Source organism: Neodiprion lecontei, chromosome 5, assembly GCF_021901455.1.
Source record: "Neodiprion lecontei isolate iyNeoLeco1 chromosome 5, iyNeoLeco1.1, whole genome shotgun sequence".
Taxonomy (NCBI): domain Eukaryota; kingdom Metazoa; phylum Arthropoda; class Insecta; order Hymenoptera; family Diprionidae; genus Neodiprion; species Neodiprion lecontei.
Window position 1 is genome coordinate 20,184,076 of NC_060264.1, and position 24,600 is coordinate 20,208,675.

General features: G+C 37.5%; 2 protein-coding genes and 1 long non-coding RNA gene across 6 annotated transcripts; 2 read left to right on the plus strand and 1 right to left on the minus strand.

The window, feature by feature from the left end:
• Positions 1-263: 263 nt before the first annotated feature.
• Positions 264-4,570, plus strand: LOC107219379. Its single transcript, XM_015657575.2, has 4 exons — positions 264-387; positions 2,317-2,546; positions 3,449-3,643; positions 4,106-4,570. Exons 2-4 carry the CDS (start codon positions 2,317-2,319, stop codon positions 4,113-4,115), a joined length of 435 nt encoding a protein of 144 aa, XP_015513061.1. The 5' UTR covers positions 264-387; the 3' UTR covers positions 4,116-4,570.
• Positions 4,571-13,695: 9,125 nt separating this feature from the next.
• On the minus strand, positions 13,696-15,701 carry LOC124294458. The gene is made up of 3 exons (XR_006904328.1): positions 15,125-15,701; positions 14,880-15,040; positions 13,696-14,780 (listed from the first exon to the last, which is right to left on the minus strand). It is a non-coding gene; the product is annotated as an uncharacterized LOC124294458 (long non-coding RNA).
• Positions 15,702-16,879: 1,178 nt separating this feature from the next.
• Positions 16,880-22,732, plus strand: LOC107225776 (heterogeneous nuclear ribonucleoprotein A3). Of its 4 annotated transcripts, none has more exons than XM_015666350.2 (4): positions 16,880-17,030; positions 17,705-17,949; positions 21,189-21,710; positions 22,215-22,732. In XM_015666350.2, the coding sequence occupies exons 1-4, from the start codon at positions 16,914-16,916 to the stop codon at positions 22,225-22,227; spliced, it is 897 nt and encodes a 298-aa protein (XP_015521836.2). In that variant the 5' UTR covers positions 16,880-16,913; the 3' UTR covers positions 22,228-22,732. The 4 variants fall into 4 exon arrangements, with proteins under 4 accessions (XP_015521836.2, XP_015521838.2, XP_015521839.2 ...); XM_015666352.2 differs by having other exon boundaries at positions 16,957-17,113; XM_015666353.2 differs by having other exon boundaries at positions 16,985-17,125.
• The last annotated feature ends 1,868 nt before the right edge of the window (positions 22,733-24,600 follow it).

The window sequence follows — 24,600 nt, forward strand, 5'->3', positions numbered from 1 at the left end:
AATCCACACCGTGTAGACGTGATGCACGTATAGAGTCAGTGAAATGGCACCTCGACGGGATTCGGTGACAATCGTCATCGATGTCTGCACGTACCGAAACAAATTTACAATTTATCAACGTTCACACACGCGATCAGTCGAGCCTAATTGTAACACGATGGCCAGAAAGTGAGGGAAAGGGAGAAGGAGAGAAAGAGAGAGAAAGGGTTATACGCGATGTCTTCATCGATTCATATCACAAGGTGCAGTAAAACAGGTGGTAGGGATTTTGATGGGGTATAAATTCACTCTACATTCGTTCGACTACCACAGAAAAATTTAATACACCAAGTGTGAACGGGACTTGTCACACCGTAAAAAACGTGCACCAAGTTTTGGAAATTCAAGGTGAGGGTGAAGAGATTTTACTTTTATTCATTTCATTATTTCATTTCGATATTCGAGCATAAAAAAAAATTGTTAGAAAACTGTACAAAAATAACAAAGAAAGTTAACATTTTTTCATCTTATCATTCATCAGCGATCATATTATGGTACAAAAAATTTTCTCGTGATTTTTGTGATCTTTATAGTTACCTCAAAATCGTCTCGAAATATAATAAATCAACTATCGCATGACAAATAATGGCAAAATAAAGTGAATAAATGTTTTTCCGATAATCTCATGCCAAAATTTAATCACTCCAAGATGATATATGTACCTCTTTTTATAATCATACATGTCTTGTGAACGAAGTACGTTGAGATGAAAAATTGGATTCCATACGAGGAGAAAAAAAATGAAAAATTAAATAATCGGACTACTTAATTTTGTGCAGCGTTCGAAGTTGGTGATTTTTTTTTGGTCAGGATCTAGTAATTTATAAATCATCATGCGGTTGGAGTTTGAAAATATTTCAAAACGTTAGGTTAATTTTTACACTCTCTGATGAGACTTTTCCTAAGAAGATATCGTTTTGAAATTCCTTCTGATCCACATATTACATATTTTTCCAAACGGTTATTTTGGCAATTTGAAAATGTGATCAAAATCACTGTCATCAGCGTTATTGAATAACTGTGTTTATCCCATTCGTTGAACTTCATCGTTCTGGATAGGATATACTGAGAGAATTTTCATAATTAGAGGATGTCTAAATCTATGAATTCTAACGTAGTTTTTTCACGTCGATAGTGTCAATAGGAGCTGAGTTGTTTGTCGTAAATGATAATAGATCATGTAGGTTACACGAATATTCAATTAGTGATCATGACAGGAGTAATAAATTCTACGCAAATATGTGTTTTATAATACTAATACGTTCTTTGAAACGGAATATAAGACTTCACTTTGCGTAAAATTTGTACAAGAAAACGTACGTGTTTTTTTATCCATTCAGTATAGTTTTGAAGCGGTAATTAATAATCTGATTTAAGAAACGCATTAGAAAAATTTAAATACGGTCCTAGTGTTTTCATCGATTGAACAAGTTACTGTAATTCTAAATATATATAGTGATGGATATGCACTTGAAACTTTTACATCCGTCTGTAAATTTCCTCCACGCTATGAGGAGATTAACGTAAGTAGAAATAGAAAAATTACACTTTTGAAACCAATTGCATTTGAGTATAATTACAATTATACTCATTTATCATTTAGGAATCCCTGGGGCAATTCTTAATGGCTGCACTATCGAACACGAACTGTCTCTTGTTCATTAAAACAATATACATTCTTAATTTCGGTGAATAGAATTTACCAAGTTCCGGTGTGAATTCTCAGTTGTTTTTTTCTCTTTTGTAAGCGTTTATTTTTTATAATGACTTGTAGATTTTCTTACAAATAATTGATTCCGGGAAGAATTTCATTTGATTCAAATTTATACTCACTTACAATGAAATTTCACAGAATCTTGAGTTTTTTTTCTATTTTAATTCTCCAATAACAAATACTTTTTATAAATTATTTTACAGATGGATGTAATTGATTGATTACATGTATGTTTTTTTTTTTTTGTATTCATTTGTCAGATTTCTGAACGTTGTACATTTTATTGATACAAATATGGGTAGATAATCGAATGAATATCCAATTAAAGAAATTTACAGATTTTACGACGTACAGAGAATCATATTATTTATTTTCTTTACTGTTAGATTTGTGTTCAGATTTTCGATGCACAATATTCATAAGGATTTCAAAACTGATAATTGCCAATTACTTACTTTTCAATACACGAAACATGCATTTCAGGCATACAAATGATTGAAAATCGAGGAAAAATATTTAGACCGCAAATTATCTATTCAATATACGTATTTCATCATCCACAGATGCATTTCTCAAGCACATTCATCCTTTTCGTGGGTATCTCTTGCATTGCCATCGTGGCAATCGCTGAGGATGTTCAACAATATTCGAAACTGCAAACCTTACCTCTGGAAGCGGGGAACCCTGACGTAGGCGAAGGACAAGGACTCGTTAGACAGAAACGTACCCTCTTTTTGAAAAAGAAGATCCTTGGTGCTGGCCTCCTAGGATTTGGTATTGGAGCGCTTAAGGGGTAAGAACAATGCCTCAATTTACCACTAAAAGTTTTCGTAACCTACGTAATCAAAATAAATCAATTTACATCGTCAAAAATATTGAGAATTATTTTTTTCATCACTATTTTGTTACATAATTGTATCCATTTTTAGTCACTTCGATTCTTTTTTGTTTTACAATACTTAGACTTATCGGCATTTCCTTAACCATTTAGAAGTCGACTAATATCTATTTTCTAACTTTTTCTTTATCCTGCGATCACAGTTTCTTTTATCATAACAGACTTTCGACCGTTCCAGGTTTTTTATGATACCCACAATTTACTGACCACCTTTTGGCTATTTTTCATCGTTTGTTAATCATTTTTGGAATTCGTTACAAGTTTACGATCATATTTGATACTCTTCGTTCACCTGTTCCCACTTTACCCATAATTCCACTGCTTCGACCAATTTTTAGCCGTAACTAAGACATTGACTCACTTTCAAATGTATGAATATCCGTTAAGTTTTTATTGAAATGAGTTTGTGACCGATCGAAAGTAAAGATCGTAAGTCAGTATTATCAGTTGTAACAAGCGATCGAAGAAGTTACATTTCAGCGAATAGGATAAATATTAGTCAAAGGGAAACGTGAAAAAAACTGAAATTTAGTTTGCTTCGTCGCACAGTTTTTTATTTTTTTCATCTTCTTCCTTTTTTATTGTCATTCTTTCGTACATATTACATTCGGTTGGAAAATATTCTACGAATTATGTATAACATATAAAATATTCCACATAAACTCGAAATACATAAAATGTTTGACATCAGAGCTTGAACGGCGTGTAAATACAAAAACGGAGAAAATTAAATAAATAAATAAATGAAAAAAGAGTCAACGATGAATTCTTGTCATTTTGAAATTCTCGTTTTTCAGATACAAGTTCGGGTCCAGCAGCGCTCCCGAAGTTCATCACGTTTACGTTTCACCCCCGGCCCCCCCAACGAAATACGTCGAGTACGTAGAGAAGCCAGTTTACGTTGAGAAGCCAGTTTACGTTGAAAGAATCGTCGAAAAGCCTGTGCACGTAGAGTACGAGCCACAATGGTCCGAGCCAGCCCCAACTTACGGGTAATTAAGTCAACATCAAAACTGTAATTAAACAAACAAACTATGATTATACGGTATTTTCTCTCGAGGAGCAAAAACAAAATTCTCAGCGGCTAAAAAAAGGACACGATAATAATAAATACTAAATCGTTTTTTGTCTTTCTTTGAAATTTTCAAACGAATATTTCACTACACGATTTAAATCACTTTTTCATATTTACGAGATAACAAAGTGAAAAAGTTTTTTGACATTTATTTTTGTTTATTTTGAAATATTTGTGTCGAATCCATTCGGAACCTGAAAAAAATGATAAAGAGTCTTCAGGAACAGTATAGTTGCACAAAACACGAAAAATCGATTGCACCGAACGTATTTTTTAAATTGGGAGATGAAATTTCGTGTTTTTTTTGTTTTTTTTCATTGATTCTGCTTGTTTTTTATTTCATTCATCATTCATAGTTAATACGTATTCTCTTTTTCAGTCAATGGTGAATGTAAACGAAACAGCTGTTAACAACGAAAAGAGAAAAAAGATACATCGGTCGATGTGCGTAACTAACGAGTAAATAAATCCGTGTTATTGGTATTATAAAAATGTCTCCTTGTTTCGACATATGTATATTATAGAAGTACAACCCATTGCCATATTGGATATATTTTAACTACGTTTAAGATCTGCTGTTGTTCGAATGATGAACAGGGTGACCCAGGACTATCGCCTCATAGGCTACCCATGTATTTCTTGTGAAAATTTATGACTCGTGAACGACGAATTTCCTACCTTAAAAAAATTTTTGTTTTTTAATCGCCGATTCTCATGAGGAACAAATAATTAGCCTATGAGGTAATGGTCCTGTGTCACCCTGCATAATTATTATACCGTAATACCGTCACCTGTTGATAAATGCATTTTGTATGAGTGAAATAAACATTTCGTTGTAATTTTATTCATTTCTTAGATAACTACTATTATAACTTACTTACCTGTACCTTCTGCATCTTTCTACGAGTTGGAAATTGTTAGTATGCGATTAGGATTCGCTACAATGAACAGTGAAGAATTCAAAGATCTCCAACCACAGAATCCCGCTGGATTTGTGGACGGATTCTCCGAAAATTTTTTTCCACGTCTTAGAATAGTAGTGGAACTTTCCGTCTTAGAATAGAATGCAAAGAATTTTTGAGAAGGTATTTGAAACAAAGTGAATGAAAGTTGGACGAGCTATTAAAAAAGATTTACGTTCAAATTTTTAATACAGTGGTGATAATAACAATGACAATTGACAGACCGGGTAAAAAGGGGCTAATTATGAATATTCATGAAATAAAGTATAACGGAATACATCTGTGCTAAATCAAGAATATTATTTCCATTAGAATAACAAATGAGCTGGGCTTTGTGAAGCACGCGGTGCCAAATTGTCGCGAAGTTTCATAATAAATTTACCAGTTCGCATGTAATTGTATGTAACTATTTGTAATAACTTAGGAAGTATGACAGAATTACATTGACATACATAATGCTGTGGTGTGTTTACCATGTAGGTGTGAATACTCCGTCTAATTTGTAGTCCGTTTCCGTATAATTCACTTTTACTTTTTCAAACGTCAGTATTGACGGGCTCGCACAGTATGTTCACTACACGCGTATAACGAATTCACTGCACGGTATTCTTAAGTAAAGATCGGTCTAGTCGTTTCGTCAGTTTTTCGAAACGAATGAAACCACAAAAAGCTCGCATATCCGGTACGGGGGCTTTGCAGAAAGTGGTAAGGTCAATTCGATTGCTAAAACGTTGGGAAATATACTCAAAAAGAAAAGATGTGAAATGATTTGATTCGGATGTGCGAATGTGAACCAAATACTCTTGAGGATACCTTTACGGTGTAGTACGGTTTAGAGTGAGGAATTTATACGAAATTCATCTGTACAGTTCTTGAAATTATATGCGATAAGGCTTTCTCGAAATGAAAGACAAAGAGAAAAACGTTGTGTTCTGAAACAATGTCGTCGGTTCGACGTATAGCGATGTTGTTAAAGAATCGCGATACTTTGCTAACATTAGTCAGATACATTGAATTATCAACTGAACTTTTGATTATTTATATTGTCCTCTTGACGTGTATGAATCTTCATCAAAAATCCAAAGGGAAAAACCTTACATATTTTTTGACCTAAAATTCTTTCGTCTCGGAATCGATTCGTGTGACCCTTTTCTAGATGATGAGACTCCCAGTAACTCGAGAAATGCATGGGACATAGCGTGGGACCGACAGCAGGAAAGTCACGGAGGAAATCTTTCGTTTTTTGGCTGCAACTTTGTATTCGTGGATCGCAGCGTATTGGGACTGTGACCTATCGATTTTTCTCGCAAAATTACGTCGGAATAGTTCGAAAAAAAATGTATTTCAGCATATTCAAAATCTCGAAAATTTTCGCAAAAAATACAAAGCCTTGCTTTTTTTTCATTTTTCGACCGAAAAATTTTTGGTCTCAGATTCGATTTGAGTGACCATCTCCTGACTAATTGGACCCCCAGGAACTCAGAAAACGTGGCGCAAAGGCGTGGGACTAACAGCAGAGAAATGACGACGAAAAGATCACCAGCTGGAAAATGTGAAAAACCCAGGTTCTGGTTTTTCGCTTGTAACTTTTGATCCGCTGCTCGCAGCGTATTGATACTGCGCTTCATCGGTTTCTCTAGCAAAATTACGTCGGATTAGTGACAGAAGGAATTCATTGTGGCGCTTTTCAAAATCACGAAAATTTTCGCAAAAATACAAAGGGGTTAACTTTCCTTTTTTCTTGACCAAAAAATCTTTCGTCTCAGAATTGATTTGTATGACCCTTTTCCGACCAATTGGACCCCCAGGAACTCGGAAAACGCAGCGAAAAGAGCGTGGGACCAACAGGAGAGAAATTACGAAGGGAAAAGCACCTGCTGAAAAATGTCGAAAATACTAGTTTTCGTTTTTTGGCTCCAACTTTTGATCCGTTGCTCGCAGCGTATTGGGACTGCGCCCAATCGATTTCTCTCGCAAAATTACGTCAGAATAGTGCCAGAAATAATTTATTCCAGCACTTTTCAAAATCGCGGAAATTTTCGCCAGAAATACAAAGGGGTTAACCTTCTTTTTTTTTTGACCAAAAAATCTTTCGTCTCGGAATTGATTTGTATGACCCTTTTCCGACCAGTTGGACCCCCAGGAACTCGAAAAACGCAGCTAAAAGAGCGTGGGACCAACAGGAGAGAAAATACGAAGGCAAAAGCACCTGCTGAATAATGTCGAAAATACTAGTTTTTGTTTTTTGGCTCCAACTTTTGATCCGTTGCTCGCAGCGTGTTGAGACTGCGCCTGATCGCTTTCTCTCGCAAAATTACGTCAGAATCGTGCCAGAAAGAATTTATTCCAGCACTTTTCAAGATCCCGAAAATTTTCGCCAAAAATACAAAGGGGTTAACCTTCCTTTTTTTTTGACCAAAAAATCTTTCGTCTCAGAATTGATTTGTATAACCCTTTTCCGACCAATTGGACCCCCAGGAACTCGGAAAACGCAGCAAAAAGAGCGTGGGACCAACAGGAGAGAAATTACGAAGGGAAAAGCACCTGCTGAAAAATGTCGAAAATACTAGTTTTCGTTTTTTGGCTCCAACTTTTGATCCGTTGCTCGCAGCGTATTGGGACTGCGCCCAATCGATTTGTCTCGCAAAATTACGTCAGAATCGTGCCAGAAAGAATTAATTCCAGCACTTTTCAAAATCGCGAAGATTTTCACTAAAAATACAAAGGGGTTAACCTTCCTTTTTTTTTGACCAAAAAATCTTTCGTCTCAGAATTGATTTGTATGACCCTTTTTCGACCAATTGGACCCCCAGGAACTCGGAAAACGCAGCGAAAAGAACGTGGGACCAACAGGAGAGAAATTACGAAGGGAAAAGCACCTGCTGAAAAATGTCGAAAATACTAGTTTGTGTTTTTTGGCTCCAACTTTTGATCCGTTGCTCGCAGCGTATTGGGACTGCGCCCAATCGATTTGTCTCGCAAAATTACGTCAGAATCGTGCCAGAAAGAATTAATTCCAGCACTTTTCAAAATCGCGAAGATTTTCACTAAAAATACAAAGGGGTTAACCTTCCTTTTTTTTTGACCAAAAAATCTTTCGTCTCAGAATTGATTTGTATGACCCTTTTTCGACCAATTGGACCCCCAGGAACTCGGAAAACGCAGCGAAAAGAACGTGGGACCAACAGGAGAGAAATTACGAAGGGAAAAGCACCTGCTGAAAAATGTCGAAAATACTAGTTTGTGTTTTTTGGCTCCAACTTTTGATCCGTTGCTCGCAGCGTATTGGGACTGCGCTTAATCGATTTCTCCCGCAAAATTACGTCAGAATTGTGCCAGAAAGAATTTATTTCAGCACTTTTCAAAATCGCGGAAATTTTTGCCAAAAATACAAAGGGGTTAACCTTCTTTTTTTTTTGACCAAAAAATCTTTCGTCTCAGAATTGATTTGTATAACCCTTTTTCGAACAATTGGACCCCCAGGAACTCGGAAAACGCAGCGAAAAGAGCGTGGGACCAACAGGAGAGAAATTACGAAGGGAAAAGCACCTGCTGAAAAATGTCGAAAATACTAGTTTTCGTTTTTTGGCTCCAACTTTTGATCCGTTGCTCGCAGCGTATTGGAACTGCGCCCAATCGATTTGTCTCGCAAAATTACGTCAGAATCGTGCCAGAAAGAATTAATTCCAGCACTTTTCAAAATCGCGAAGATTTTCACCAAAAATACAAAGGGGTTAACCTTCCTTTTTTTTTGACCAAAAAATCTTTCATCTCAGAATTGATTTGTATGACCCTTTGTCGAACAATTGGACCCCCAGGAACTCGGAAAACGCAGCGAAAAGAGCGTGGGACCAACAGGAGAGAAATTACGAAGAGAAAAGCACCTGCTGAAAAATGTCGAAAATACTAGTTTTTGTTTTTTGGCTCCAACTTTTGATCCGTTGCTCGCAGCGTGTTGAGACTGCGCCTGATCGCTTTCTCTCGCAAAATTACGTCAGAATCGTGCCAGAAAGAATTTATTCCAGCACTTTTCAAGATCCCGAAAATTTTCGCCAAAAATACAAAGGGGTTAACCTTCCTTTTTTTTTGACCAAAAAATCTTTCGTCTCAGAATTGATTTGTATAACCCTTTTCCGACCAATTGGACCCCCAGGAACTCGGAAAACGCAGCGAAAAGAGCGTGGGACCAACAGGAGAGAAATTACGAAGGGAAAAGCACCTGCTGAAAAATGTCGAAAATACTAGTTTTCGTTTTTTGGCTCCAACTTTTGATCCGTTGCTCGCAGCGTATTGGGACTGCGCCCAATCGATTTGTCTCGCAAAATTACGTCAGAATCGTGCCAGAAAGAATTAATTCCAGCACTTTTCAAAATCGCGAAGATTTTCACTAAAAATACAAAGGGGTTAACCTTCCTTTTTTTTTGACCAAAAAATCTTTCGTCTCAGAATTGATTTGTATGACCCTTTTTCGACCAATTGGACCCCCAGGAACTCGGAAAACGCAGCGAAAAGAACGTGGGACCAACAGGAGAGAAATTACGAAGGGAAAAGCACCTGCTGAAAAATGTCGAAAATACTAGTTTGTGTTTTTTGGCTCCAACTTTTGATCCGTTGCTCGCAGCGTGTTGGGACTGCGCCTGATCGAATTCTCTCGCTAAATTACGTCAGAATTGTGCCAGAAAGAATTTATTCGAGCACTTTTCAAGATCCCGAAAATTTTCGCCAAAAATACAAAGGGGTTAACCTTCCTTTTTTTTTGACCAAAAAATCTTTCGTCTCAGAATTGATTTGTATAACCCTTTTTCGAACAATTGGACCCCCAGGAACTCGGAAAACGCAGCGAAAAGAGCGTGGGACCAACAGCAGAGAAATGACGACGAAAAGATCACCAGCTGGAAAATGTGAAAAACCCAGGTTCTGGTTTTTCGCTTGTAACTTTTGACCCGTTGCTCGCAGCGTATTGATACTGCGCTTCATCGGTTTCCCTAGCAAAATTACGTCGGATTAGTGACAGAAGGAATTCATTGTGGCACTTTTCAAAATCACGAAAATTTTCGCAAAAAATACAAAGGGGTTAACTTTCCTTTTTTCCTGACCAAAAAATCTTTCATCTCAGAATTGATTTGTATGACCCTTTGTCGAACAATTGGACCCCCAGGAACTCGGAAAACGCAGCGAAAAGAGCGTGGGACCAACAGGAGAGAAATTACGAAGGGAAAAGCACCTGCTGAAAAATGTCGAAAATACTAGTTTTCGTTTTTTGGCTCCAACTTTTGATCCGTTGCTCGCAGCGTATTGGGACTGCGCCCAATCGATTTGTCTCGCAAAATTACGTCAGAATCGTGCCAGAAAGAATTAATTCCAGCACTTTTCAAAATCGCGAAGATTTTCACTAAAAATACAAAGGGGTTAACCTTCCTTTTTTTTTGACCAAAAAATCTTTCGTCTCGGAATTGGTTTGTATGACCCTTTTCCGACCAATTGGACCCCCAGGGACTCGGAAAACGCAGCGAAAAGAGCGTGGGACCAACAGGAGAGAAAATACGAAGGCAAAAGCACCTGCAGACAAATGTCGAAAATACTAGTTTTTGTTTTCAGGCTCCAACTTTTGATCCGTTGCTCGCAGCGTATTGGGACTGCGCCCAATCGATTAGTCTCGCAAAATTACGTCAGAATTGTTCCAGAAAGAATTTATTCCAGCACTTTTCAGAATCCCGAAAATTGTCGCCAAAAATACAAAGGGGTTAACCTTCCTTTTTTTTTGACCAAAAAATCTTTTGTCTCAGAATTGGTTTGTATGACTTTTTTTCGACCAAATGGACCCCCAGGAACTCGGAAAACGCAGCGAAAAGAGCGTGGGACCAACAGGAGAGAAATAACGAAGGGAAAAGCATCTGCTGAAATATGTCGAAAATACTAGTTCTTGTTTTTTGGCTCCAACTATTGATCCGTTGCTCGCAGCGTATTGGGACTGCGCCTGATTGTTTTCTCACGCAAAATTACGTCAGAATTTGGCCAGAAAGAATTTATTTCAGCACTTTTCAAAATCGCGAAGATTTTCGCCAAAAATACAAAGGGGTTAACCTTCCTTTTTTTTTGACCAAAAAATCTTCCGTCTCAGAATTGATTTGTATGACCCAATTCCGACCAATTGGACCCCCAGGAACTCGGAAAACGCAGCGAAAAGAGCGTGGGACCAACAGGAGAGAAATTACGAAGGGAAAAGCACCTGCTGAAAAATGTCGAAAATACTAGTTTTCGTTTTTTGGCTCCAACTTTTGATCCGTTGCTCGCAGCGTATTGGGACTGCGCCCAATCGATTTGTCTCGCAAAATTACGTCAGAATCGTGCCAGAAAGAATTAATTCCAGCACTTTTCAAAATCGCGAAGATTTTCACTAAAAATACAAAGGGGTTAACCTTCCTTTTTTTTTGACCAAAAAATCTTTCGTCTCAGAATTGATTTGTATGACCCTTTTTCGACCAATTGGACCCCCAGGAACTCGGAAAACGCAGCGAAAAGAACGTGGGACCAACAGGAGAGAAATTACGAAGGGAAAAGCACCTGCTGAAAAATGTCGAAAATACTAGTTTGTGTTTTTTGGCTCCAACTTTTGATCCGTTGCTCGCAGCGTGTTGGGACTGCGCCTGATCGAATTCTCTCGCTAAATTACGTCAGAATTGTGCCAGAAAGAATTTATTCGAGCACTTTTCAAGATCCCGAAAATTTTCGCCAAAAATACAAAGGGGTTAACCTTCCTTTTTTTTTGACCAAAAAATCTTTCGTCTCAGAATTGATTTGTATAACCCTTTTTCGAACAATTGGACCCCCAGGAACTCGGAAAACGCAGCGAAAAGAGCGTGGGACCAACAGCAGAGAAATGACGACGAAAAGATCACCAGCTGGAAAATGTGAAAAACCCAGGTTCTGGTTTTTCGCTTGTAACTTTTGACCCGTTGCTCGCAGCGTATTGATACTGCGCTTCATCGGTTTCCCTAGCAAAATTACGTCGGATTAGTGACAGAAGGAATTCATTGTGGCACTTTTCAAAATCACGAAAATTTTCGCAAAAAATACAAAGGGGTTAACTTTCCTTTTTTCCTGACCAAAAAATCTTTCATCTCAGAATTGATTTGTATGACCCTTTGTCGAACAATTGGACCCCCAGGAACTCGGAAAACGCAGCGAAAAGAGCGTGGGACCAACAGGAGAGAAATTACGAAGGGAAAAGCACCTGCTGAAAAATGTCGAAAATACTAGTTTTCGTTTTTTGGCTCCAACTTTTGATCCGTTGCTCGCAGCGTATTGGGACTGCGCCCAATCGATTTGTCTCGCAAAATTACGTCAGAATCGTGCCAGAAAGAATTAATTCCAGCACTTTTCAAAATCGCGAAGATTTTCACTAAAAATACAAAGGGGTTAACCTTCCTTTTTTTTTGACCAAAAAATCTTTCGTCTCGGAATTGGTTTGTATGACCCTTTTCCGACCAATTGGACCCCCAGGGACTCGGAAAACGCAGCGAAAAGAGCGTGGGACCAACAGGAGAGAAAATACGAAGGCAAAAGCACCTGCAGACAAATGTCGAAAATACTAGTTTTTGTTTTCAGGCTCCAACTTTTGATCCGTTGCTCGCAGCGTATTGGGACTGCGCCCAATCGATTAGTCTCGCAAAATTACGTCAGAATTGTTCCAGAAAGAATTTATTCCAGCACTTTTCAGAATCCCGAAAATTGTCGCCAAAAATACAAAGGGGTTAACCTTCCTTTTTTTTTGACCAAAAAATCTTTTGTCTCAGAATTGGTTTGTATGACTTTTTTTCGACCAAATGGACCCCCAGGAACTCGGAAAACGCAGCGAAAAGAGCGTGGGACCAACAGGAGAGAAATAACGAAGGGAAAAGCATCTGCTGAAATATGTCGAAAATACTAGTTCTTGTTTTTTGGCTCCAACTATTGATCCGTTGCTCGCAGCGTATTGGGACTGCGCCTGATTGTTTTCTCACGCAAAATTACGTCAGAATTTGGCCAGAAAGAATTTATTTCAGCACTTTTCAAAATCGCGAAGATTTTCGCCAAAAATACAAAGGGGTTAACCTTCCTTTTTTTTTGACCAAAAAATCTTCCGTCTCAGAATTGATTTGTATGACCCAATTCCGACCAATTGGACCCCCAGGAACTCGGAAAACGCAGCGAAAAGAGCGTGGGACCAACAGGAGAGAAATTACGAAGGGAAAAGCACCTGCTGAAAAATGTCGAAAATACTAGTTTTTGTTTTTTGGCTCCAACTATCGATCCGTTGCTCGCAGCGTTTCGGGACTGCGCCCAATCGATTTCTCTCGCAAAATTACGTCAGAATTGTGCCAGAAAGAATTCATTTCAGCACTCTCCAAAATCCCGAAGATTTTCACCAAAAATACAAAGGGGTTAACCCTCCTTTTTTTTAGACCAAAAATCTTTCGTCTCAGAATTGATTTGTATGACCCTTATTCGACCAATTGGACTCCCAGGAACTCGGAAAACGCAGCGAAACGAGCGTGGGACCAACAGCAGAGAAATGATGACGAAAAGATCACCAGCCCAACAATGTGAAAAACACAGGTTCTGGTTTTTCGTCTGCAACTTTTGACCCGTTGCTTGCAGTGTATCGATACTGTGATTTCCCTTGCAAAATTACGTCGGAATAGTGCCAAACCTTTTCATACGAACACTTTTCGCAAAACCATTCTGCTCTTCTACCCAACATAGATACTTCACTTGCGACTGGCTAAAACAGTGTTTCGATATTGTGCCTACGAAAATTGAAGATCGAGAGAGCAAATGAAAAGTTGTTGGAATAATTATGAATATCAACGCCATGGAATACTTCGAGCGCGTGTCTAATAGAATTTCATTTGAAAATGAATAATTGTTTCATTTTCATGTTATAGCCGTATCATTGTAGATAATCTAGTTTGTTTTCTGGGAAATGGGTCACACATATTAGTATCGTATGTACAAGAACTGCGTGTACATATATACGTTTCGGTCTGTTTATTATTATCACATCTGATCTATAATTATGTATGATCTATGTATACATTCTTTTCTCGGGGTCCTATACTATAATTAAATCATTGTTTTTCTACGAATTTTGGAAGAAATTTACTCTCATTATCAATTTCTTGCATCGCCGACAAGTCGGTAAGTACTCCCAGGCAAGGTACCGGCTTGGGCTCACCATTGCGAAGACTTTGGTACTCGGAAGGTGAATGCAGCCAGCATCATGTCAAAATCGGTAACTCTCTCATGTTCTGCAATAAGTTCTCAACTCTACCGTTGGAACATCTCAGGGAGCGCAAGCGCACATCGAATTTCGGTTGACACGCTAAAGCCCATTAGGGCAACTGTCTTCATATTCCTCAGTCAACGTCTTCTTTCAGCGGAATAGAAAATCCTCAAAACTTCTCTTAAGAATCCAAAGAAGTGAGCTTCACATTTTACCACAAATAATTCACATATATTACACAAGGTGTCACTTCTTACAATTATAGGCATCGAATATGTAGTTACAAAGTCATAGCATAAACATAATAGTAGATTTTATGGCATTTATCAGTAACTAGGATAGAGACATATTCATATTCTACACTAGTAACAGAACAGACATAAAGACAAATCACATATTCATTTTAAATGTAACAAAAAATCTTGCAATCTTACATAGATGAACAACGATCATACTAACTAAAACACACTAATCTATACCAATGCCGACGAAAGCAGTGACAACAACCATTTCAAAAAATGCTTATCAGAACTTGTTATTCTTGCAAAATTCGATCTTACTTCACGGCATTTAGCAGGAATACTAACAGTCGAATAAACTGATGCTCGCATTTATCTTATAATAAGTCGATCCAGCGTTGATAAGCCAGCATACGCCGGTGCACCGATCAGAATCATTGGCGAACTGGTCGGGCAGGCGCTCGACCAATCATAGCGTTGTCGTTTCCGTGTAACATCTCTTCCTGAACCTCCCACTAGGGATTCCAGCCGAACCCGTTTTTCCATTGTACAAGCATTTTTAATGCTGAAATCAGCACCTTTTCAACCCTGAATCAAGTTTCAGACAGAAATAATAATCAATCGCTGATTTTACAATAATTAGTTTGCAATAAATGACACTCGACGCATCGTGTTTCATGTACATACATGAGGGCATGTTTCCGGGTACTCGACTGCGTTGTACCTTAGTGCAGATTTCATTTAGTTTCTTTCTTCAGTTTTGTCGCAAAAAATTAAGACATCTGAACAAATTCCTATACCAGATACCAATTTTGTTCCAAAATTTTCGAAACTTCCCACTTTATAGCCTAAAACCGAAAAAGTGTTCTCCTACTCACAGTAATGGATCCAAGACAGATTGTTATGAAAAAAAAATATAAAATTTTAAATACCTTTTCTGTTCTTCGTCAACGTATTATTATGTTCGTGATTAATCTATCCTTCGCTTACTTATAGTTGGATAAGTTATATACGAACTAAATAACTAAACCGTGAACAAAGAAAAACGTCACATGCAGATAAACCGAATTGTGGATCCAATTTTTCACTTACAATTGACTCATTGTATCAAAACGACAGTCCGAAAGCCAGTAAGAATCCTTCAGTGCCTCTATATCGGTGTAATAAGCTGAATCGATGATCAGCTGATCACTTTTGACGACGCCATATTGCTAAACACCCTCCAATAAATGGATAATATGTCCAGTACACTGCACACGGTTCACAGTGTAACGTTAATTTTATCGTTTGTTGTTTATCGGTTGAGCTCATGTCAGCAGCTGTTGTGCGACGACCACAATCTTTGCAATTTTTATAATTGTCGTTTTTTAAGATGATGTTTGACCCGTTTGTAGTTACCTCTGTTTATCCCTGGCATCTATTCGTATTTGCACATGTGATAAGTGTGCAATTTGCGCTCAAGGATCTCCGGTTTTCCCCAGAAACCGAACGCGTCGCATCATGAGTTCACCTACGAATTCTTGGTAGGTTCTCAACCCGAAGAAAAAAACAAACAAATAAAATAAAACGGACAAGAGCAATCGAAAATTTGTTATTCACTCCGCTGAACGTCTCGTAATATTTACTACTGAAACGAGTTTTCTTTCATATAAAAAAGATCGTTAATAATAATCATACATCTTATATCGATGCGATTATACTGCGGGTAAAGAAGGTCATTGTAATATCGACGTGGGCGAGGCGGCGAGCTCGCGCCTTCTAAGCACTCAAAGCAACCAACTGAATACCGGATCTGGTGGACAAGGCTGCTCGACGGAAAACCCGCTACTTAAATACATGCCATTGTGTGCCGGAGTATAATCTTCGGCCCCATCGTTCAGGGTCGGATCTACTTGTCCCCCCCCCCCCCCCCCCCCCGGATCAAAACGTTTTCCAGCAGAAAACCGAAAGCACAGATTTTTTCGTTTTCCCCAGTTTTTTTTTTTTCCAATTCGATTCATTAAAACTTGATTCTACTTCAATTCAATCTTCAATTATATATTATGATTCATATTTTTACGATGGATTCATTTTGTTATAATTATTCAATCTTGATCAGGCTGATTTGCCCATCGTTCTACACTGTAAGTCGACTTGTAAAATCTGCTTGATATTAAAGTCTACAATTATTTAGTTTACCAAAATTAAACCTTGGTTCTACTTAGTTTTACTCTGATCAAATCTTGGAATCCAATCTGCTTCACGCTTTTTTTTACCGTTTGGGTTGGTTTTGAAACCAGATTCACTTTTATTTGTTACCGATAGGCTTCAGTCGGCATGATGCTACTTCATCCACTTCAATTAAATCGACGAAACACTTTTTTTTATTCCCGTGTAGTTCAAATTCTGTTCGAAATAGCAACGACAATTTCAATTTAAAATTGAACTGAATTGCATTGTAATCGAGCCGACTTCACTTCAACAGACTTTACACGAATTGTGAGGTTGAATTGTTTCGAGTGAAGATCCGTCCCTGAGCTGGACGCACCGCATGCATCAATGTGTAATTCGCGTGGCTGGGAAATACGAAGAGATGACGTCGATGATGTTTTAAACCAGGTATGTCTGTTCCTCGGTCTTTCCGTCCACCGTCGCAGCGCTAGTCAAAGATGCGAAAAGTGGAGAGGGACGCCATGCAAACGCTGGGATACAGCGCTAAAACAAACATCTACCAATTATCCGATGGTGGGATTTTTCGCCAGACACAAAACCATACCTACTACCCACTATATAAGATCCAGAAGCAGATATCATCCGGGTACACTGGTCGATACTGTCCGCAGTGAAGAAGATCGAAAAGTATAAATCATTTTTTGGTTTTCAACTCTTTTTTAAGTTCAACTTGTGTGCTGCTGTGGGATTTTACGAAGTTATTATTCGAGGTTCGTGGGTCTGTACGTTATAAGACCGAATCAGTTTTATGGTATTGTAAATTGCTCATCTTTCCGGGATTATTCATTCATTCTTATTTTTCAGTCATTCTTATCCGTTCGAGATTACTATTTTTTTTATCTTCCATTAAGAAACTGAAAATTTTCCGGTGAGAGTAGGAATGTTTCAAGAACGAGATAATCTATTTGATAGAATTTTCAAAATCTACAAAGTCGAAGTGAAGAAAATTAGAAAATAAAATTGTTCGAATTCTACTATATTCTTACTCATTCTAATCTAAATCATCGCTTTCTATACTTTGACCTTTTTATATTTCAACTTTTGTATACTTTAACTTTCAATATTTTCAAAATTCTGTTGAACTGATTTTCGCAGTTTTGAAAATCCAATATTCTGTCTCTTGTATTTTATTATCTTTCTAAAATTTCATCTTCTCATCCAAATTTTTCGGGTTGGAATATTGGAAAACTTTCCTCTACAAATTTGTAAATATTTATATTTCAACTGACCAGATTCATTCAACTCTTACTTTCACCCAAGCCAAATCTGACCTTGATTTAATATTTTTTTGTATCCTTCAGATGCGGAACCAAGTTTATTTCTCGTTGGCCGTCATTGCGCTTTGTTTTGCGGGCTGCAGTGTTTTCGGCGAGGAATTAGCCGCAGAGGAGAAGCTTAGGCTCGAGGATCTCGATGATTCTGTTCCAGAGGCAGTTTCGGTCGACGATGAAGCACTCGTGCGACCGAAACGAACGCTTCTTCTGAAGAAAAAGCTCCTTGGACTTGGAGCTCTTGGTCTAGGCGTTGAATTTGGAGCTGTTAAGAGGTAATAATTTTGTATATTTTAGATTCTGCGAAATTTTTATTCCCTGAAAAATTCGGAATCTGTTCGGTTATACGAGAAAAATATATTGTCAAGGTGAAATTAATCGCGGTGTGAAACTTTATGAATTCCGAAATTCTCGGTGCTGAATAAAGAATTTTTGAAAATCATCTGATACTAATCATAAGAATAAAACTGGGATTCAAAAAAACGATAAGAATAAAAATACGCCCCTCACTGCTACAAAAATCTTGAATAACAGAGTAGGTTGAAATTTTTTTTCTTCCACAATTGTGATTTAAACGGAATCAACATAAGGGACTGAAAACGTTTTTCAATTTACATATTTCAGGGTTATTGAAAAATTCGGCATAAAATTATTGCATGCAAGAATTCTAAAATTTCTTCCAATCTGTTTCCAAAGCACATTTTTTCATCACGTGATCATTGATCAAAAGAAAGAGGCGAACTAACGGGAAATTTGAAAATTGGGAAGTGAAGTTATTTTTATTGCTATCACGTCAACGCCCAGAATCTGACACAATCGTCGAGGTGTTTCAATACTAGTGATACATACGTCACTAATGCATGCTTATCATTCATCACCGGCATCGAAATGTCACGTAATTTTACGGAGCTATTACGCATTCCATTCACCGCCTCGTTGTCTGCGACGAAAGAAAGTATACTTACTGTAAAAACTTTCGACGTTGCTCTTATTGCTGATAATTGATTGAAATGGTGCTCCGTTTCCTAGAAATTGTATGTTAAGAATTTTTATTATCATTAAAATTCTCACTGGCGTACTAAGAAGTAACGATTATTACTGACTTCAAGTTTCTCAAATTAAAATACTCAATATCTCAGGACTGATGCAGTGAAATCAATACCACTAAAATTCTGCCCTCTTTCTACAACACCATAAAACGTTATTGTCGAACATTCTGTTACAATTGTTTCTTGACCTCGAGCTATTGGTTGGACTTTTCTGAAATTGCACAAAGTCGACAAAGCACATTTCTGAAAGTCTCGAACACACTTGTGGGCAAGAATCGGCGCTAATCACAACTGTAAATGACGTAACGACTATTCGTCGCGGAGCATGAGACAGAGCAGGAGGTCAGTCACGTTGGATACAGAGAAAACGACTCCCCATAGCGTAATCGTCGCCGCTGTAGAATACTAATGCGACATACACGGAAAGCCGCATCACGCAAGAAACACGACGAGGTTTTTTTTAGAACACAACAAATATTCCCGAAATTCCCTCTAAGGGAGTAACAAGGTATAGCCTGACTCTGAATTCTGGTCTGCTTTGAGTCCCTTCAGTCTCTGCAATGCGAAGTATCTGAAAAACGAGTTTCGAAATGCATGTATGGTGTGAAACTCTTTGTTGATGTAAAGAGTTGTAAATATTGCCCGGTTGACGGTAAATATGTGTTCAGTTTCCTCACGATTAAGTATGCAGACAGGTTATGCGATAAAATTCAAATTCTCCGACGTGTCGAGAAGAGGAACCTGAGCACACTGATCATCAGTGCTTCAGCGTCATCTTTTATACCTTGGTTGTTCAAATTCCAAATGAATTTCAAATCCTCATGCAGAAAGGAGAAACGATGCCTTGATGAATCTTTTAACCCGTTTTCCGGTTAAAAGCGCCTTGATACTGCAGTGAAAAGTCAATCGATTTTTGCGCTGATGGACTATTTTTGTACCGTTATTCAAAGTATTCGTATTTCACATGTCTCCAGTCATGAATTGTTTTCGTAATTTTTAATATGTGATCAGTTCGTATTTAACTTTGAGTTATATTGTTCTAGTTACGGATTACGGATTAAAAATACAATTTGTATTTCTTTCCAATCGTAATATACGAATTCAAGCTGTAATTGGTGTAACCCAAATTAAAAATTAAAAATCAAAAATACAGTTACAAATTGCAGATTAAAAATTCGTTTCGATTACCTACGAAACACGAATGTGAGTCAAGTTTCAGGTATTACAGATTTAAAACACAATTGATAAATTAAATGTTACAAATTACAAATACACGATGTAATTCTAGGTATACATGTGGACATTGATTAAGAGATGCCTATAAGTTTTTCTGCCGAGTCGAAAATTGCCGATTACGTTGGTAATGCAGATTCAGCCCGTAGCGGCTGGCCTCCAGTGGCACTACAGGTTGAATCTACGTTACCAACGCATTCGACTCGGCCGAAAGACTAGCAGTCTCTGAATTAAGGCCCCGCTGAATTGGCATGTCAAGTATATATTTCGTGACGTCAGAAATAGAGAAATTTCTTCGTCGAACTCTGCGAGAACGGGAGTACAAAACTGACTAGGTAAATTTTTAAAACGTAGTATGAATAAAAGTTTACGTCCTTATCTCAGTCACTGCTAACGTAGATCGCTGATAATGTTTATTATGAATGATGACGAATTAAATAAAATCCACGTCACATCTGACATGGCCTATCGGAACTACCCGACTTGTTGAATATTTACCGCTTCTTCGATTTCACAATTTATTTCACTTTCGTCAGGGAGATGGAGACGTATAAAAGCACACAAGTAATCCAGGAAAACCTTTTCCATCAGTTTGCTTTCCGTAAATATGGCACGATTCGAAGATGAAATTTTCAGGTTACAGGAGCTCGTTCATGATGGTTGACACGACACTACACGACACTAAGTGATTTCATTCGCCAATTGCGTTCGATCCGACGAATCAAATTACGCCATTTAGTTCAACGTTGAACGTCTAAGAGCACTGTATGACGTCACGAAATTGTGAAAATGCAAGCCAGTTCGGTGGCACCTTAAAACGGATTGAATTTTTACTCTGCAATTGAAACGAAAAAAAAAATGAAAATTCTTCTTCTACCGTGTGTTAGAAGGATACAAAATACAATTACATTTGTATTTTTGATTTGAGACGAGATGAGATGTAAACATGTTACTGTTATCTGACGGGGGACCACAGTTGTCAAGGTGTTCGAAAATTAAAAAGTATATTGTTTTGACGATTGAAGAATTTAACCAGGTTAATTTTCCATGGCGCTTTTCTCCAAGTGAAGAAAAAAGATCTTCTATAAAGGAAAATGAATTTTAACGTAATATTGTATGCTTGAATTTGAATTTTGAACCAACGATGGTGCTGCCACCAAGCTTCAAGAGTTGGCAGTGTGGTTCCTCATTACAGTTTCACCAACCAATTGTATTAACCTCTCAATTTTCAGTTACGGTTGGGGTGGCCACGGTGGCTACGGCGGTGGAGGCTATGGCGGAAACTACGGCGGAGGCTATGGAGGAAACTACGGCGGAGGCTACAACGGCTACTACAGGGAAGAAAGTTCCGGCCCAAGTTACGTATCGCGTCCAGTTTACGTTGAGACACCTGTCTACGTTGATAGGCCGGTCTACGTCGAGAAGCAGGTTTATGTACCGAAGCCCGTCTACGTAGAGAGGCCAGTTTACGTCGAGAAGCCCGTCTTGGTTAAAACGACGTACGGACACGTGGAGCCTACGGAACACCGTGGAAATGGTTGGGGCTGGAACGGAAACGCGAACGCGAATTCATACGGCGAGGGAAACGGAAATGGAAACGGATACGCCAATTCCTACGCCAATAGCCAAGCCCAAAGCTGGAGTGCTGGCAATAATTTCGGACCGTCTTCCGTTGGCGTTGTAAGAAGTGAAGCTCATGCCAGCGCCAGCGCCTCTGTCGGCGGTTCTTCGGGAAATGGCGCTGGGAATGGAGGGTGAGAATATTTTAAACACCTTTTACTTTTTTATCACCTTCCCCGCCTTCATAGAATACTGAGTGCATAAATTTAGCCTCAAAAAGGTGACAAAGTTTCTTTTGATAGCACCTAACTCAAAAGCAAAACTTACCTCATCTTTGTAAGATTAGTTTTCTTTGAGAGCCCACATTTTGTTTTATTGTTGTGAAATTAGTTTCCTTAAAATTTTACAATTGTTGTTCCTGTTCTTGTACGTTTTGTCCTGTCTTTTGTGGTTGCATCAGTTACTTGAAAATTATTAAATTATTTGTTGTTTCTGTTGTTGCCGTACAATTTATCCAATTTCTTGGCAGTTGTATGGATTTCTTGCATTTTTTCATAGTTGTTATTAGTCTTCGCACAACCTAATAATATTACTAAAGTTAGACTTGCGCGATAAATATTGCCTCAAAATTTTTCAAGAATACCATTATTGTTTTGATCAAATTTTCAGTAACACTAAAGTTCCGTTTTATCACACAGCTACGTTTACTGAAGGTGCCTGAAGAATAATCAACGATTTTCGAAAAACGAAGTGAAATGCGCTAGAATTCAGAGTATTGGAAAAAAACACTTCATTACTCTTTCTTTGGCCTGAATCTACAAAATGGAGGATTGACTTTTCAATAGAAGCTATTTAATGTACACATTTTTGTTCCCCACAAATTGATTTGAGTTGATGATTATTTATACTATATTATACGGTTTTTTATTTCAAATTATCTTATTCTTTGTCAGTCTTACCTCAAGCAACATATTTCGGAAGCAAATTCATGCGAGATTATAATATATGTACTGTAGCGAATTGAAAAATAGATTCTTAACGGTTTATAAATCGCGGATCATCACTTGCAATTATAGATAATAATTACACTTTGATATTTGTGACATACCTATCGTTGTACAATATTATACTTGTCATATGTATCATACAATAACGTATATTTATAGATCCCATTTAAGTCAATTTTTGTACAAATAAAATAATTCTTACCTGCGTACATTGTATTTTTATTTATTTTGTGAATGTTCTGTGATACCAATGTGTATTGATTGTAATGGTCATATAAAATATTATTACTAAAAATTATCTTTTCGTATTCTAACAGGTTTATTTGTTAATTAACACATATGAACGTTCGAATAATTAGTCATAACGGTCAATTATTTACTTTGCAAATTGTTAGGATTCACGATAAATCTTTGTTAAACTGTTTATTCATTCATACATATACACATATACACATTTACAAATCTAAAAAAAAAGAAAAAAAAAACAATTAAAATCAAATAGATGGCAGGAATTCATTCTCACTTTATGCGATTTATTTCTATTTTTAGGGGAAATTTGGTAGTAATAATAAAGAAAAAATGAAACGAAACGAAGTGCTTTGAAACTAGAGAATCAAACAGAGGGATCACGGCTTGTAATTACCTATACGATTGTCATAGAATGATGAACTTTTGGCGAACAATTGATTTTAAGCTTCACAGTTTAACGCGTGTATCCATTGCGTATGTCAATGTTACGGCGTAGCGATCAATGCCGATTTTAATACAATCACAACAGTATAATGCCTGTAGAGATTGAATGGGATTTAATGCGGAAGTTTTCTTTTTCATCGGTATTACGTGTATAAACCAATCGTTCCAAGGTTGTACGTAATTATACCTATGAGAACATGTATAACAATACGTAACGATTTCCGAAGTTGAAAAAAAGATTGTGAAAAAAATGGCGCGAAAAATCCCGAAATTAAGCGTTCCGTGTCATTTCCTTCCATGAGAATCGGTAAAAACAGCGTTAACGCTGGTAGTTATAATTGAAACAAGTTTTTCTTGGGAAGATTGCATATTTTTCTGAATTGAATCGAATCTTGAGGGGCATGCCAATTTTCTTCGTTAAACTCTCAAACATACTCACGATCAGGCTGCAAACATTTTGTCAAACTGAGGAAACATTCTTTTAGACACGAATCTGTTATACCTGATAAGATTTTTTCAAGAAATTAATGACAATATATTGACTATGCAAATTTGTGAGCAGGACTGAATGTGAAAAAAAATTAACAATCTGGTTTTTTCTTAATATTATTCTTACGCAGATACGCTCCATCAATTTTTAATCAGTCAATTGAGTTTCTCTATTTTTTGACTCAAATTAATTTATTCATTTCCACTGAAATTCATTAATTTATTCATTACACTATCAATGTATTTTCTTCGTTTTCGTTATACAATACAGGTATTAATAGTAATGAAAATATTGATAAAGAATATAGGCAACGCCTGAAAAAATAAGGTATTGTAATTGAGAAAATATATAAATTATAAGTACTTGGATTGAAATCTTCAAATATATCAATTGAACAACTTGTGATAAATCGTAACATAAATCGACCATCACACAGTATGATAATAAGCGAGACTTAGTTTTCTCTTCATTTTTCAAGCCTCAATTGATTTCGAGCTCGTGTATTTCGAAACGGCTTTTGTTCCCTCGGATATAGCGTGCTTAGCGAGTTCACCGGGAAGAAGAAGCCGCACGGCAGTTTGAATTTCCCGCGAGCTGATAGTCGGTTTTTTGTTGTAACGCGCCAATTTCGAGGCCTCGCCAGCAATCTTGACGAACATGTCGTTCATGAAACTGTTCATTATTGACATCGCGTTTCGAGAAATACCTGAATCACCGTGAACCTGTTTCAGAACCTGCAGCGAGGATCGAAATTGTTTTGTGTTAATCGATTATTCAAGGCTTTGTATAATTCCGTCTATACTATAAGCAATGCAAGAAAAGTCGATGCAAGTAAAAGTAGGTAAGTGTAGAAGTGTATGAGAAACGTAAAAATTTAGAAAATTACATGGAGTC

What these genes read in the sequence shown, in the direction of transcription:
- LOC107219379 (XM_015657575.2), top strand. Translation starts at nt 2,317, where the DNA reads ATGCATTTCTCAAGCACATTCATCCTTTTCGTGGGTATCTCTTGCATT. An exon ending in GGTATTGGAGCGCTTAAGGG is followed by an intron (nt 2,547 to 3,448) that starts GTAAGAACAATG and finishes CTCGTTTTTCAG; the next exon opens with ATACAAGTTCGGGTCCAGCA.
- LOC107225776 (XM_015666350.2), top strand. Translation starts at nt 16,914, where the DNA reads ATGGTGGGATTTTTCGCCAGACACAAAACCATACCTACTACCCACTAT. An exon ending in GCAGTGAAGAAGATCGAAAA is followed by an intron (nt 17,031 to 17,704) that starts GTATAAATCATT and finishes TGTATCCTTCAG; the next exon opens with ATGCGGAACCAAGTTTATTT. An exon ending in GAATTTGGAGCTGTTAAGAG is followed by an intron (nt 17,950 to 21,188) that starts GTAATAATTTTG and finishes CTCAATTTTCAG; the next exon opens with TTACGGTTGGGGTGGCCACG.